Source organism: Ceratotherium simum, chromosome 10 (genome assembly GCF_057802395.1).
Source record: "Ceratotherium simum simum isolate JZ-2026a chromosome 10, ASM5780239v1, whole genome shotgun sequence".
NCBI classification, from domain to species: Eukaryota; Metazoa; Chordata; class Mammalia; order Perissodactyla; family Rhinocerotidae; genus Ceratotherium; species Ceratotherium simum.
This window is the reverse complement of record NC_141909.1, coordinates 11,524,171-11,539,763: the sequence shown is the minus strand read 5'-3', so window position 1 is coordinate 11,539,763 and position 15,593 is coordinate 11,524,171. Positions and strand designations below refer to the sequence as shown.

The 15,593-nt window shown below is 42.7% G+C and overlaps 2 protein-coding genes across 9 annotated transcripts in view; one reads left to right on the top strand and one right to left on the bottom strand.

Moving 5' to 3' along the window:
* ITGBL1 (integrin subunit beta like 1) overlaps positions 1 to 15,593 on the top strand; it is a 1,366,350-nt gene that overhangs the window by 493,498 nt on the left and 857,259 nt on the right. The gene's annotated exons all lie outside the window — the stretch shown is intronic.
* Positions 1 to 15,593, bottom strand: part of TMTC4 (transmembrane O-mannosyltransferase targeting cadherins 4) — a 66,287-nt gene that overhangs the window by 7,230 nt on the left and 43,464 nt on the right. For 3 of the 7 annotated variants that reach the window (XM_087435880.1, XM_087435883.1, XM_087435878.1), the window contains 5 exons: positions 11,738 to 11,817; positions 11,460 to 11,567; positions 11,138 to 11,351; positions 5,365 to 5,479; positions 4,232 to 4,344 (listed from right to left, as the gene is read on the bottom strand). In XM_087435880.1, the coding sequence (XP_087292006.1) occupies positions 4,232 to 4,344; positions 5,365 to 5,479; positions 11,138 to 11,351; positions 11,460 to 11,567; positions 11,738 to 11,817 (630 nt within the window). Of the gene's footprint in view, positions 1 to 548; positions 1,085 to 2,586; positions 2,920 to 4,231; positions 4,345 to 5,364; positions 5,480 to 11,137; positions 11,352 to 11,459; positions 11,568 to 11,737; positions 11,818 to 15,593 lie in introns of those variants that run through there. The other 4 variants (XM_087435879.1, XM_087435884.1, XM_087435882.1 and 1 more) reach the window with 3 other exon arrangements.

Below are 15,593 nucleotides of genomic sequence, written 5' to 3'. Positions count from 1 at the left end.
ATCAGACTGCTAAGCTTAAACAACCAAAGTTGGTGGTTTGGGGACAGGTTTGCTCCTTCTATCTGCGCCCTAGGTGAGTTTTTCCAGGGGCTGTCCACGTCCAGGGTCACGTGTGGTATAAAGTGAAGGGAGGCCGGTTTCCCTGCCCTGTACTGGCCTGTGCACTCCTGAGAAACAGGCTGGGCATTTGGGCGAACATCTCTGAAACCACAAGCTTTAGACAAAGCTGGCAGAGAAAAATTTGTAGTATTTTAGAAATGTCGTCCATGAGGGACTGAAAAAAAGACATCGGGATAATATACAGGATGTCAGCAACATCACTTGCAGAACTCAGTTCAAAGTCAGGGTCTACATTCCACGCTTCAGTAGCTGAAACTCCTTCAAAGAAGTCTAAGAGCTTCCTGTCAGGTTAGAGACGCTGCAAAAAAAGTCAACTGGATTGTGATTTGTAGTGGTTTCTAAGTAGCCGTGTTGTTTCTGATGATTTAAAACATTTCCATTTAAAACCTAAAATTTGAGAAACAGGAAGGCCAGGGAACCGAAATGTACTTTATTTTTTTTTTTTTTAAAGATTTTATTTTTTCCCCCCAAAGCCCCAGTGGATAGTTGTATGTCGTAGCTGCACATCCTTCTAGTTGCTGTATGCGGGACTCGGCCTCAGGATGAACGGAGAAGTGGTGCCTCGATGCGCACCCAGGATCCGAACCCGGGCCACCAGCATCGCAGCGCGCGCACTTAACCACCAAGCCACAGGGCCGGCCCCGAAATGTACTTTAAAATGTGTTAACTAAAGACTACTGATTTAGAGATGAAAAGCAAGTTCGGAGTTCTCGAGGGGATGCTAGGCTCCTTCTTGTTCATTTAACTCATTTCACAAAGGCCCGTGAGCGTGACATCATTCAGGACCATGTGGAGTTGGAGTCGGGTTCGGAGGATGTGGTATTCAGGACGGCGTGTGCAGGGAGGCTGCTGCTCTTGGCAAGGCAGGGCCTGCACCCTGTGGGTGATGAGGAGGCCCGGCGGGAAGGAATGGGAGGACGAGTGAGGGAATGGGGGAGGGAAAAATGAGTCCAAGTTCCTAAGCCTGGAAGACAGGAAAATGATGGCATGTTGACAAAAGGAGGAAGAAGAGCAGGTTTGCGGGGAGGTGAGGGTGAGTGGACACACTCCATCTTGGGTGACAGTGGGGCAGCCCCCAGAGGATGCTTCGGCGGCCCCTGTGACTGCAAGGGGGTCCTGGGAGGGAGGGCAGGGCTGGAGGCTTCCTTAGAACACAAACGTCTGTGGGTATTCAAAGCCCAGGAAATGCTCATCTATTACATCAGGCTTTTCAACGGCCCTGTTCTGGAAAGCAATGAACTGTTTATAAACTGATCTGCGGAGGTGTGGGGATGCTGAAAGACCTAGGTCATGAGCTGATTTATGCCAAGAAACAAATAAATAAACTCACATTTAAAATCGGGGATTTTTTTTTCATCAACAGAAAGGGAAAATAATATATTATTTTCTGAAGTGTATCAGACGAAATATATTTGACAAAGGTTTAGGGCAACACATGGGACAGAGAAAGGCCTCGCAGAGGAACAAGTGGGGGTCTTTATGTCTAGGCAGAGGGACTGGGCAGTCGGAGGTCATTTCAGCTACACTGGCCTTGCGGTACCAGCATCACCGCAGCAGCATCCTCAAACCCATCTCTATTCCCTTAGACAGCGTTTCACAAGGGATGCCCTGCAGACCGCTCCGACTAGGGAAGGCAACACAGGTGGTCCGACATGAAGTTGAAACCACAAATCACATAGGAAGAGGGGAGTTCCCTCTTTAATAGGACTTCTTGTCTTCTGGTTCAGTCCAGACAAAAGTCTCCATTGGGTGGTGGTTTGGGGGTCACTCCTTCTAACACCTGCCAATCTCCCTTTGAAGCTGAGAGAGGGTGACCTCAGGTTCAGAGCCTTGGCCAGCAATGGTATCTACCTGAGACTTAATAAAATTATTCTATTGTCAGTTATGTAATATTTATAGTGGTGATATCATGTTTCCACTTTAAATACATTTATCTGTGTTAAAACTCTATTTAAAGAAAGATATCAAGTAAATAATAAAAGTAGTATCTATATGTGGCTAAAAAAAATTCATGTAGGTGTGGCATAAACGTCTGGAGCTGGGGAGGCTGCTCTATAAATGTAACCTACAGGGCCAGTAGAACAGGTAATATAGGAAGAGGAATCAGCGTGAGAGGCAACACCTTAAGCACTGAAAAACATTACTTTTGCATTTTTGCTCTATCACATTAGCCACAATTTGGAAATTAAGTGGCAATAAGTAATATAAATTCTAAAAGGTTTTAATGATCCTTAGAGTTTCATTTAATGATCACTAAGGTAAAGTTATTGTTGTATTTACATATTTACCATTTAATAGTTATAAATTATGTTCTTGTGCATTTTCCCATATCACCATCTCCATTTTACAGATGAATAAACTGAAGCTAGGAGTGGTTAAGTGACTGCTGTTTTGGTAAAAAGGGCTGCTTGGATAAAAAGGTGCCCCATAATCATATGGATATAATGAGAAGGCTCACTCTGCACATCAAAGTCTCAAAAGAGATTTATCAAATGTTAATGATAACATAAAACAGCAAATGCTCAGGTGGAAAGTGAGTTGTACAGACAGCAGACCATTCCTGATGGGGACGATGGCCGAGCTGGAGGGTCTGCTTACTCTACCCTTTAAGTCATAACCACATCACCTCCTCTCCAGAGTGACCCTGCCCAGTGCACACAGTAAGCATCTTATTTCAGATTCCATCTTCTGTTTCCTTTTAGGCTCAGCACCCTGGCCTGGACAATTAGGATGCAAAATGTGTAGAGAAATGGGAAACCCATTTCTCCATTCTGTTCTACGGAGTCATTTCTACTTTATCTGGAAAAAAAAGAACAATGTGAACTGGAAACCAACTTCTGTCACTTAATAACAATTCCAGTTTATAGGCTGTGAGATGAGAGAAAAATCAATACAATGATTACAGAAGCCACATCCTGAAGATGCCTTGCTGTAACTGGTCACTGGACGCTCCAGACCTGTCCCAGGCTGACACAGGTGGCTGGAAAACTCATTAGAAGGGAAATCTACAAACCTCACCTCCCTCCCGCCTACACAAGCAGAGCTGTAAAAAATAAAACTAAACCCCTCAAAAAGTCGTCTCTGAAGCGAAATCTAGAAATGCTAAAATGTATACTGAAGCTTTTAAACTTCCTGAGATTCAAAAACAAGAGAAATATCTTACGATTATTATAGAAAACTATACTGATGATGGTCTCTAAGGAGCAAAACAGGAGAAGTAAATAATATTGTAACATACATTAATTAACCACTAACCTTTAGGCCTAGTGTGACCAAATTAGGTAGAGCCTCTGATTCTGAAAGAAAATATTTCTCTCAAGAAAGGACTAAGGCACTGCTTTTAAAAGCTTGTTCCTGTAACATCTGTTAGATCTCTAGGATGCTGGTTAAAAAATGCATATTTCTTGACCTTACCCAACTGATTGAGACACTATCTCTTGTGGGGAGGAAGCTAGGCATCTGTATTTTAACACGCTCCTTCTGACACAAAATTAAGATTTGAGATTCCTGGTATTAGGAACACTGAGTCCCCTTCGATACACAGGGAGTTTTGCACCTTTCGATTCACAGTCTACTCCTGGCTGATCCTGGAGGGCAGTTAGAGCCCAGATTTAATATCATGTGGTTTTCGTTGGTCAGACACTTCGAGGGCCTTGCAGATGACCCATGACTTACTCTAGATGAGGAAAAGCTTGGAAGCAGCAAGAACCAGGCCTGTATTCTCCACGGGCCATTATTCTTTTAGTGTGAAGACGGCGCCCACAAGTAAACCCAGAGCTCCAGCCCAACTGCAGGAACAGAATCAAACGGCTTCGTGCCAGGTGGGGGCTGGGGCATCTGCTCGGATGAGCTGTCACTGCCCCTTCTTTGGGCTTCCCCTCCCCACGTTTGAGCAACGGTGGTGAATTCTGATGAGAAAGGACATGGAGTTGACCTCACAAATCCATCTTTTGGGCCAACTTCTCCAGGAGGCAAACTGACCAAGCCACACTGGTGCACGGCTACCACTGTTTTGGCCTAATTCCGAATTTAACTGGGCAGAAGTAACATTTATGGCTTCTGTCAGATGCTGGCATTAATTGCAAGAAATCAGGGCCTGCAGTGTACACACCTTGTATTTCTGGGACTTCCCCAGCACGTTCGCCAACGAGAACATCAGAGAGTGGTCGTTAGGTATCAATTCCAGCGCCTCCCGGCCAACCGCTTCAGCCTGGGCTAAATTACCTGGAGTAGAAAACGCAAAAATAAACAACAGGATAACACTGTACTAGTATTTGAGTCTCTCTCTCCAATTAACAGGGCTTATGTGCATTATACACAATGAGCATGAATAAACTACTCAAGAAAATCAGTGTAGAATGTGTAACACACACACACACACACACACGACTGAACAGTCACAAAGCCACTGCAGTCCAGCACAATTCTGACATAATATACAAATAGCTTTTGATTAAATTCTGTAAAAGCATATAAAACCTAGTTTTAATTTTCCCCCAGATACCAGTTATACCCAAATCAGAGAAAACAAGTCTGCAGAATAAGAGTATCCTAGGAACACTTTAATAACTGAATATGTATCATATTGAAGTACACATTCTATACTTCCATTAGAAACAAATGAATATCTCTTCGCATTGCTTAAATGGCTTACTAGCTTTAAATTCTGCCAAATTAAAACTATCATTTCTTATGGGATGCTTGGATTTTTAAAACGAGGGGACCAGAGTAATTACTAATTGATTGAGTCTGCTATGGGCAAAGAAACCAGACCGTCAAGTCTGTTAGCGTTATATCTAAAATAAGGAACCATGGCTCTGAGTGTAGGTTTCAAAGCATCTCCTTTGAGTACAGTCCATGAACTTTAGAGCATAGATGTAGCACCATCTATGTCATAAGCCCCAAAGCCATTCTTGCTCACTTCCGGGTATCTCCAGCATTTAGATAACAGGCTATAGAAGAAATGAGATATTAGCACAAATATTCCTCCATTACTCAATGCTGATTCTAAGCAAAGTGTCATTTTCCCAAATATTCATATTCCAATACGTCAAAGGAAACTCCATTTTCTAGAAGGATAGACATTTTTGTGATGCAAAATACTGAGCCCCAAATTATTATTTTTTTTAAACTCTAACCAGCACTAGGGGAAAAAAACGCACAATAACCTCTATTTCTTAATTATTCAATGGTACCATGCTGTGGAGCAATTTCCTCTAGCTGATTTAATTCACCTTTCCGTACCTGTATTGTCAAGGAGTATGATCATGTTGTTCCAGGCCAAACTGTGCTCTGGTTTCAGCACAGTAGCATTTCTCCATGCATTCAATGCATCCACATGACGATTTAGATCTGCATACTGAAAATAAAGCATGGGCCCAAAAAATCAATATTCCAATTTTTCCACTTTCCCTCTCCAAGACATTACCAAAACCAAATCTAGAACCTAACTTGTATTTATTGAGCTTTTAATTTTTTCATATTAACTCATTTAACTCTCAAAATAATCTCAATGAAGTAGATAACTATCCCCATTTTACAGATGAAGTAACTGAGGCACAGAGAAATTAAGTAACTCACCCGAAGTTACACATCTAGAAATGATGGAGCAGCGATTAGAAACAGGTAGTCTAGCTCCCGAGACTACAGCCTTTTAACTTATAATTTAGTGATTCCAGGTGCCAAATCATATTTCAGACTAATCAAGAGAAATAAGTTAAAAACCTAATCAGTAGTCTTTTTCTAGAAGGGCTTCATATAGTCCGTCTTTGATAAGGTATTACTTAAAAGGGTAAAAAAAAAATTTAATGTGACTAAAAGCTAGATGTGTCAAATTTACCTCGTGAAGAATGGACTAGTAGCCTCTTCCTGCCTACACCTAAGCTTCATATACAACTACTAGTAGACCAGACATTATAAATTCCTTGGAAAAGCCTTATGTGGTAATGTAAACCCCTTGGTATTTTGGAGCCTGTGTGCCTCCTTTAAGAGGAGAGAATTATCAGGTGCTTTCTTTTGAGAGGGCATGTAACATCCATAACAGAATCCAAAATGGCGGGCTCTCCATTTGCATGGTGAATAAAAGCATTCAGAGGGAGAAAGTGATGGATTTTTCAGCAGGTGACCCTCTTGCCCTCTTTAACTCAGTTCAAACGCACATCTCATCTGAATGAACTCAGTGCCTTTAACTCTGCAAAAAGTACAAATGATAACAATTCATCAGAGTTTAAGGCTATTTCTTTACTTACTGTCAAATCTGTCTTTTCATTAGACAACAGAAACATTCTGACTTGCCCTATGACCCACACAGCAAATACGTGGCATCTTATGCAAGAAAAGGAAAGGTTTAATGAATTATGGAAACATTTGCGAATATCTATTTGCTAAAAATGTCAGAATTTCCCATGAAACTCAGAAACTCAAGTTACAATATTTTACGCCTTAAATGAGGAAATGATATGAAAAGTTAAAAAACTTAAAAATAATTTAGCCTGTTATTATATGAACATTTAATTGTCTCTCTATATTTGATGGTGAATTGATTTCCCAGGCAATTCTTTCCAGCAAGTGATATGCGTTTGAGTCACGTGGACAAAATCCGTGGTGACATTCTTTCTAACGCACCCAGGAAAACCAACATAATTTCATTTACATAACAACAAAATTCTTCATGTTTTATTATTTATTACTGTATAATTATTATTATTTATTGAAGATTAACAACAGACTGAATCAGGTAAAATTTACTTTTGTCTTGACTTTTACCCTTCTTATAGCATCTATACAAAGTGAACAACACTTTAAGGGAAGCAGAGAAAAATGGTGACTTAGCAAGAACCACCCCACCCAGAATGTGGATGGGTAATGTACACGTTATTTACCTGTTAGTCCTATGCCCCTCTTTCTATACTCTGCAAACTACATTTCCCAGGGTCCTTTGCCACCTGGCTCCTTGTTAAGTTTCTGCCAATAGGAGTCACAGGTGACCCTCAGATGGAAGACCGGAGTAGTCCTTTCCCCCTACTCTCTCTCTCTCCTTCCCCTTCCTTGGCAGTGTCTCTGAAGTGGCTATGTCCCCTGCTCCACAGTCTCAGGGCTGGAAGCAGGGGTCCTTCCTTCATGATCTCAGCTCCTGAGGTGGTGGCCCCTTCTTTGAGCTCTTAAATTCTGCTGGCACCACTTCCTCCAGTTTGTTCCCCCAACGCTACAGGCTTTCCTTTTACTCTGAGTTAATATCGCCTTTCCATTTTCGCTCTTCCAGCCTTCCAACAACTGTCTAACCAATTCCCTGTATTGAATCTTCTCTATTTACAATACTTAGTTAGCATGGTTTCCGTTTTCCTGAATGGATCCTGACGGATACAAATAGTCCTTGCGTAACGAATTGTCTCTCGTAATGTTTCCAGTCACTATTACCGTAATTCTCTAGTATCAGTAACACGTCCCACACCATCCAGCTCTTACAATTTCCTGTCTCAGCAGACAACTGCATTATATTCCCTTCTCATCTGGGTCCGGAAATCAAAACACATTTCTGCCTCTGTTACTAAAGGGTGACTAAGGAGGATTTTTTTAAAAACAAACTTGTAAGTTATTTGCCAGTATATAAATGTGTTGGTTGAGCTGTTCAAAATTAAGCTCTTAATGCTTTTAAGCTGTCAGGCAGGCGAAAGCTGGATAATTAAACAACAATGGAGAGCAAGATCTTCCAATAAGCCAGAACAGCTGGCGGAAGGGAACACAGGAAGATCATTTCACGGCAGCGTAATGAGGAAACAATACACACAGAGAGCAGGACAAGGTCTCAGTGCAGCCAATGCTACAGAGGATCTTCTGCGCGCAGGTGGGAATGCATTCCAAGGACTAGAGCACGTGGTAAAATCCTGTATTTTACACTCGGTCTTCCTTTCTTTGGACGTAACTCTTACAGAGGGCTTATTTAGCTTAAATTCTCTATTTTCCAAAGCCCAAGGAAGCGCGGTGACAGGCAGCTGCTAGGGGAAGGAGAAGACTGCTAAGTTCAGAGCTTTAAGGTGTAACTGGAAGGCTGCAGGCTGATACACTCACTTTGCAAATGACAACCTAAAAAGCTACCTCCAAAAAAGAAAAAAAAGGAAGGAAAGAAGAATTCACGTGGCTATCAAGTACACGTCACGCAAGTAACTAGTTTTAAAGACACAGTAACTGGAAACAGTAATCCCTGGAACCACCACTCAGTGCAAGCATTCAGATAATACCCAGTCTGCTCCCATCCCCCATTCTCTCCTCATTAACTTTGCCAAGATCCACCCTGCTCTGTATGTGAATGAATTTTTTGGTCTCTATTTATACTATTATGGTGAAGTTTTACTGTCTTCCCACCCTTCCCCTTCTCCCCAGAAAGAACAACGTAAAGGATCAACATGTGCCACCTCAAATACACCAATTCCGCATAAGGATTACTGCACTGAAGGCATGTGAGAGTCAACAGACGCAGAAAGAAGCCTTCCTGGGGCTTCCCTTATCTAGCTAAAGCAGAAAGTGAGAAATGAGGACTCCATAAATCCCCCCTCCTGGGGAAGTTCCATGGCCATGAAGAAGGACCTATATAAACGAACTTCATTACTATCCCCCACATATTTACCTTCTGACAGTTTGCCACCCTTGGAAGCCTACAACCTCTTCTTTGTCTTGTCACTTCTCTACAAATTTATTGTTCTTTGTGAAGATGCTATATAAGCCCAAGTTCTAACCATCCCTTTGAGTTACTCATCACTGAGTTTCTCCCTCGTGTGTGCGCCATGCATGTGTTAATAAACTCTGTTTTTCTCTTCTTAATCTGTCTTTGTTCAGTCTAATTTGCAGGGCCCCAGTGAGACAACCTAGAAGGGTAGAGGAAAACAGTTTTTTCATCCCCTACAACAGTTTATCAGTAGAATAGTTTTAGCTCTCCTGGAATCTTCAGGTTTCATAGAGACAGCTGTTTCAACATCAAAGTATGTAACTAGATCATGAAGCAAAGAATTTTAAAACATAAAAAAAAAAGAAAACCCAAAGCCAGAAATGCAAGGAAGGTCAAGTGGCTCCAGGGAAAGTTACATGAAACAACAGGAATATCTTGCTATCAATCTTCCTTGTTCAAACATCTCGCTGTTGCATGGATTCAGTCACATTACTGCCACCTTCCCTATGTGCCCAGGGAGAAAGAATTCCTCTTTTCCACACTAGAGTAAGTATATAGAGATGGTATCTTCCTATGATACATCATAACTGAAACATGTTTTCTGTTTTTTGAATAATAAAAACACGCAAGCCACTTCACTTTAAAATTTGTAAAACAAGCAGTACTTGCCCATTTAAAGCGACTGATGCAGGGTGAGAGAAGTAAAACTTCACCATCATTAGCCACATGTTCCTGCTGCCTTGTTTCCTCCATTCATAAAATTCTACCTCCACAACTCACACAGTCAAGGCTACTCAGTCCAGAAACAAAGCAGTTTAGACCAAACACATTCTCATCATGGTAAAAACTGAACCCTGGACTTTCAACAAACTTAAAGCAGTTCATGTTTTCTAGGCTGCTCTCCCTAAACAGTCTCTTCTGCTCTGACCTGGTCAGTCTGTCTGCTCAATATTCAGACAGATCTGCTTCCCAAATGCAGAGCCAACAATAGGCTACAGGAATCACAGGGGAATTTTGTTGGTTTGTTTTTGTAAATACAGATCCTCTATGGAGCTTTTGATTCCTTAAACCTGAGATGGGATGATGACTTAGATGTACAACCAGCTTTGGGAACCACTAGTTTTGACAGGACAAGACTCTACAAGACCAAGAAGCTTCGGCACTTTAAAATGAAGATAAACAGGCATTGTCTTTAAAACAACTTTGATGCAATCCTACCTGTGAGGCTGGGCAAGATAAAATCCAGAAAATTATACATAAACTTCTTTTAAAAATCACATCACTATACATGTACTCCAGTTTGGCTAAAATAAGCAAAAGTTTTTCCCTTAACAATTCTATTTAATAGAACTAAATATATGAGGAACATATGTATTTAGTTTCTTGAAACCAAATTAAAGGGTTAATTGGAGGGAGAATATATAATCATTCTTGTTTAATTTTGCTATTTGTGGGTAAGTCTTGTTTCCAGCTTTATTGAGATATAATTGGCATATAACATATCTAAGTTTAATGTGTACAATGTGATGATTTGATACACATATGTATTGTGAAATGATTACCACAATAAGGTTAGTTACCACCTCCATCATCTCACATCATTATCATTTTTTGTGTGTGTGGTTCTTTCCTTTTAAGAAAATCCAGAGCTTTCATGATTAAGCTGTGCCCCCTCACGGAGGCATTTCAGAAATGATGCCAGAATCTATTTCACCATCACTTATTAATATATGTTTTCAGATTTTAAGGTTATTGAAATTATTGTATTAGTTACTGCTGTAATATTTATTTGAATTAAAAAATAAACTATAAAAAAAAGAAAATCAAGATCAATCAGACCTTTATAAATATTACGTCAATAACTAAAAAAAGAAAGTCACTATGGAACACACTATTTTCTATTTTCATCGCATAATCTCAAAGCTCTTTCCGATAAATCCCGTGTCGTCCTGAGCTGTCCTTTATGGGGAGAACAGTTATCAGTAGGAACGCAGGGGCATGCGGGGAGCTGTCCCTGGAGGAAGGAGAAGACAGAAGCTCAGAAATCACATTATGAGTTTGTTTTTTCAATCTCAGTTTCTATTCATATTTTAAAAACAGAAAAACTGATGTTTACCAGGAAGTTACCCCTTGGAGTACTGTTTTACAGGGCATGAGGGACATTATAAATTGTAATTTATTCCTTGGTTTAACCTGTTGTTTTTGTGATCTCTTAAACTTGGCTAATCCAAGCTGAATTGCTCTCTAATTAGAGCTTAAAGAGTTACACAGAAGGAGATCAAATGGCTACCTTCATGTGAGATGAACATACGTGAAAGAACTTTATAAGATGTAGAGAGCCAAAATGGGTGTTACCGTTGTCATTTTATTATAGATACGGGAAAATCCAATCTTGTCCTCTGCAGCCACAGGGCATCTTCCACTCACCAGACGCCCAAGGTTGTAGTAACAATCCGGGTATTTCCTCCTGTGTTTGATTGCTGTCCGGTAACTCTGCTCCGCGGCTTCGAACCGTTTCAGGCTGTTCTGCACTATGCCCAAATTCATCCACGCGGCGGCAAAGTCCGGCCTGGAGGATGATTTTTAAAAAAGATAAACGAGGAAAAGAAAGGCTTAGACTGCAGCAGGCAGGAGCGCATCTCTGCACCACGAGCATAACTAGAAAGACAGCGCTCACTGTATCTGTACAGCCAAAGAGAGCAGCTCCTCCGCTTCCCGCAGCTCATTCCTTTCTTTTAAGATGTTTCCAAGATTATTCATGGCGTGGACGTACTTGGGATTTAATCTGGAAGGGGAGAGAGAAACCAAGCCACCTGTTAATGCTCAGTAGTCTTTACCAAACTCTCAGGAACTGGCAAAGATATCTTAAAGTTGGGGTCTTTATGCGGACAGGCTTTTAATCCTAGAAAGTTAAACCAAGACGCGTATATAAATGAAATGAGAGGCTTGCAGTACCTCACGGCTTCCCGGTAATATCGGATGGCAGCTGTCTGATTGCCTTTGTCAGCCAGGTTTTTGCCAACATTGTAGTGAACCTGAAAATATAGACAATCACTTGGCCATCAGCTGACAGACTTCTTTGTTCTGGGGTATCTATCATTTCATGTAACTGAAAACAAAAGGCAAATGTATTAAAAAAAAAACCCACCCACCAGAACTTGAGCTAAAACGGAGGGCCGGCCAGGGCTGTGCTTTAATCCCCCGCCTGTAGAAGATTCCCCAAAAGGGCGGTAACAAGCAGACGTCCTGCTGAAGTAGGACAGAAGGATGTTTAACCAAAGAGCTCACCAGAGAGAACTGGAAAATTACGAAGCTGGGCTGGTTTTACTGCTAATCCCTCCACTCGCCCCCCTCCCCCCACACCTCCGTCCTGCACTGGGGCTGAAGACGTGGTCAGTGGCCCGTGGACAGGAGAGGGAGGAAGACGAGTCTGTTATACACCACAGCCCTTTTCCGTGGCATCACAAACACTCTCCTTCACGCTAATAATCCCCTCCCTCAGGTGATGACCGATGCCCCTGCACCCCAGTTACAGATACAGTGGTGGGCAAACCCGTCAGACCCCTGCCTCCTGGAGCCCCCGGCTGTGAGTCAAATGACTGCACCATAAACGTGTCACTGGAAGGTGTGCGGGGCCTGGAGGAAGGTGAGTCCCGAGGGCGGCTCCTGGTTTGAGTGTGGGGAGGCTGTCCTGTGAAGGGCCTTCCAGCTGGGCGGGGGGGGGGGGGGCGGGGGGGGAGGTCACTAGGTCAAGGGACTCTGGTAGAGGAAGCGTCCCAGGCGGAGCAGGCAAGTGGGCAGGGTCCCTGGGCTGGAAGGAAGCCTGGGATGTTCGGTTGAGCAACTACAAGAAGCACAGCGCCGCTGGGGTGCAGAGGGCAGGGGGAACCAGGCCAGAGAGTATGGGGGAGCAGGCTGCCCAGGGAACCCCGAGTGAGCGGCGGCAGGTCTGGTTTTTAGTCTTTGTTGCGAGAGCAACAGAAGGCCAGCACAGGGTCTGTAAGTGCATGAGTTTCTGAGGACTGTCATAACAAAGTACCACACGCTGGGGCTTGGGGCCCTTAAGACAACAGAAATGTATTCCCTCATAGTTCTGGAGGCAAAGATTAAAGGGTGGCAAGGTTGGTTTCTACTGGAGGCTCTGAGGGAGAAACTGTTCCATGCTTCTCTCTTGTCTTCCGGTGGTTGCCAGCAATCCTTGGCGTGCCCTGGCTGGCAGCTGCGTCACTCCAGTGTCTGCCTCTGTCTTCACATGGCCTTCTCCCTGCGTTTGTCTGTGTCTCTGCTCTCTCTTACAAGGACGCCGGTCATACTGGATTAAGGGCCCACCCTCTACCAGTATGAACTCATCTTAACTTATATCTCAATGACATCTGCAGGGACCCCATTCCCAAATAAGGTCACATTCACAGGTACCAGGGGTTAGGATTTGAACACATCTTTTTGGGGGCACAATTCAACCCATAACAAAAGCCAGGGGCAGGAGGGTGGCAGAGGGTTATAATCAGATCTATGTTTATGTAAAATAAATCACACTGTGGGAAACACGTGAGTGGGGAAGAAGCAGACATCAGTGGTCCTGGGAGAGCCCGTGGCTGTGGTCCCAGGGAGTGAGGATAGCAGACTGAACTAGGGTGGTGGTGGGCAAGTGGAGGGATGTGAGTAACATCATGGGAGCAGAAGAGCACAGAAACTGCTGAGGAATTGATAGGAGTGGGGAAGCACGTCGAGAATGAATGCTAGGTTTCCAACTTTCACAGCTGAATGGATGTGACTGATGGCTTTCAAGGTGATGTGACGAGTGGATAGGCTTGTTTGGGGGGGATAGGAATCAGGCTGATTTTGAAGTTCTTGGAAAACTTAAGTGGAGAGACCAAGGTGGCCACGTGAGCTCAGGAGTCAGTAGCAGGCTGGGGACACCAACGTGGCAGGCAGAGAGGCACAGGCGATTAAAGCCACGGGTAGTGTGATCACCCAGAGAGCCAGCCTGCAGAGGAAAAGCTCCCATAGACACTTCTCATTTCACTCCTCTCATCAAACTACAAGCTGGAGAAACCAACAGGGATACACCAATAGAAAGAGAACAAGGTGATGAAAGTGTTCTAGAACCAGATGGAGGTAGTGGTCCCATGACAATGTGAATGCACCAATGACACTGAACTGTTGACTTTAAAATGGTTAATTTTAAAATTATTTAATAATAATCATTTTATTCTGAAAAACATGGGAAGTTTTTTTTTAGTTTATTTTTTAATTGTGGTAAAATAAACAGAACTTAAAAGTTACCATCTTCACCATTTTTAGGTGTACAGTTCAGTAGGGTTAAGTACATTCATACTGTTGTGCACCCAATCTCCAGAACTCTTCATCTTGCATATTTGAAACTCAGTAACCAGTAAACACTAACGTTCCATTCTCCCCTGCCTCTAGCCCCTGGGAACCCCCACTCAACTTTCTGTTTCTATGAATTTGACTACTCTAGACACCTCATACAAGTGGAATCATACAGTATTTGTCCTTCTGTGACCGGTTTATGTCACTTAGCTTAACGTCCTCAAGATTCATCCATGTTGTAACATGTGTCAGAATTTCCTTCCTGTTTAAGGCTGAATAATATTTCATTGTATGTATGTACCACATTTTGTTTATTCATTCATCTATCGATGGACACTTGGGTTGCTTCCACCTTTTGGCTACTGTGTATAGTGCTGCCATGACCACGTGGATTCAAATATCTCTTTGAGATCCTGCTTTCAATTCTTTTTGGTATATATACACTCAGAAGTGGAATTGCTGGATTACATGGTAATTCTATTTTTAATTTTTTGAAGAACTAAAATGGTTAATTTTATGTTATGAGAATTTTGCCTCAATTATAAAAAAAAGAGAGAGAGAATTTTTAATGATTAAAGCGGGTGGTAAAGTAGACTAGAAGAAACAGACTCATAGCTGCAAACCTACTAGAAATTCTCAAGTCATCTTAACTCAAGGGCACCAGGGAGGCCAACTTAATGGCATTTTCTCAAGTGTATGTGGGCTCAGAAAAAATTACAAGGAAAGGAGCTGGGACCCAATCTGTGACCAGGGCAGCAGAACTGCACAGACTCATGAGGACTAGTAGCAAAAGTATTAATTGATGATCAAAAGCTCCTTTTGGAGGCTTACAATGTACAGGCCAATAGGTATCTCAGAGGAGATGACGCTATAGAAATTCATTCAGTTAGGTGTGTTAAGTGTGACTAATAATAACGACAGTCACATCGGCAGCCGGCATGTGCTGAGGGCTGCCATGAGCCAGATGCAGGGGCTGGCACTGTACCCACAGTCTCTGCTCACAGCAGCCCTGCCAGGTGGCTGCTGTCACCCTCCCTTCCGAGGGGAGGGACTGCTGCAGCATCGTCAAGCGTCTTACTCGAGGCTGCGGTGCTGGATTTGAACCCAGGCTCCAAAGCCTGTGTTTTTCTCACGATATCACACCCATTTACTAGGGCGCTAAGTGAAGATGGGGCTGACTGCTCGAGGCGATTTCTAGACCCACTCATTCAGACCATCTATTATTTTTCTTAAAGTAAAATAATGTTTCTCGTTGTGTGTTAAGGGCTGAATTGCGTCTCCCAAAATTCATATGTTAAAGTCCTAACCCCCAGCACCTCAGAATGTGATTGTCTTTGGAGATAGGACCTTTAAAGAGGTAATGAAGTTAAAATGACGCTGTTAGGGTCCCTAACCTAATATGACTGGTGTCCTTGTAAGAAGAGGAAATTTGGACACACAGAGACACCAGGGGTGCGTGCACACGGAGGTGAGACTA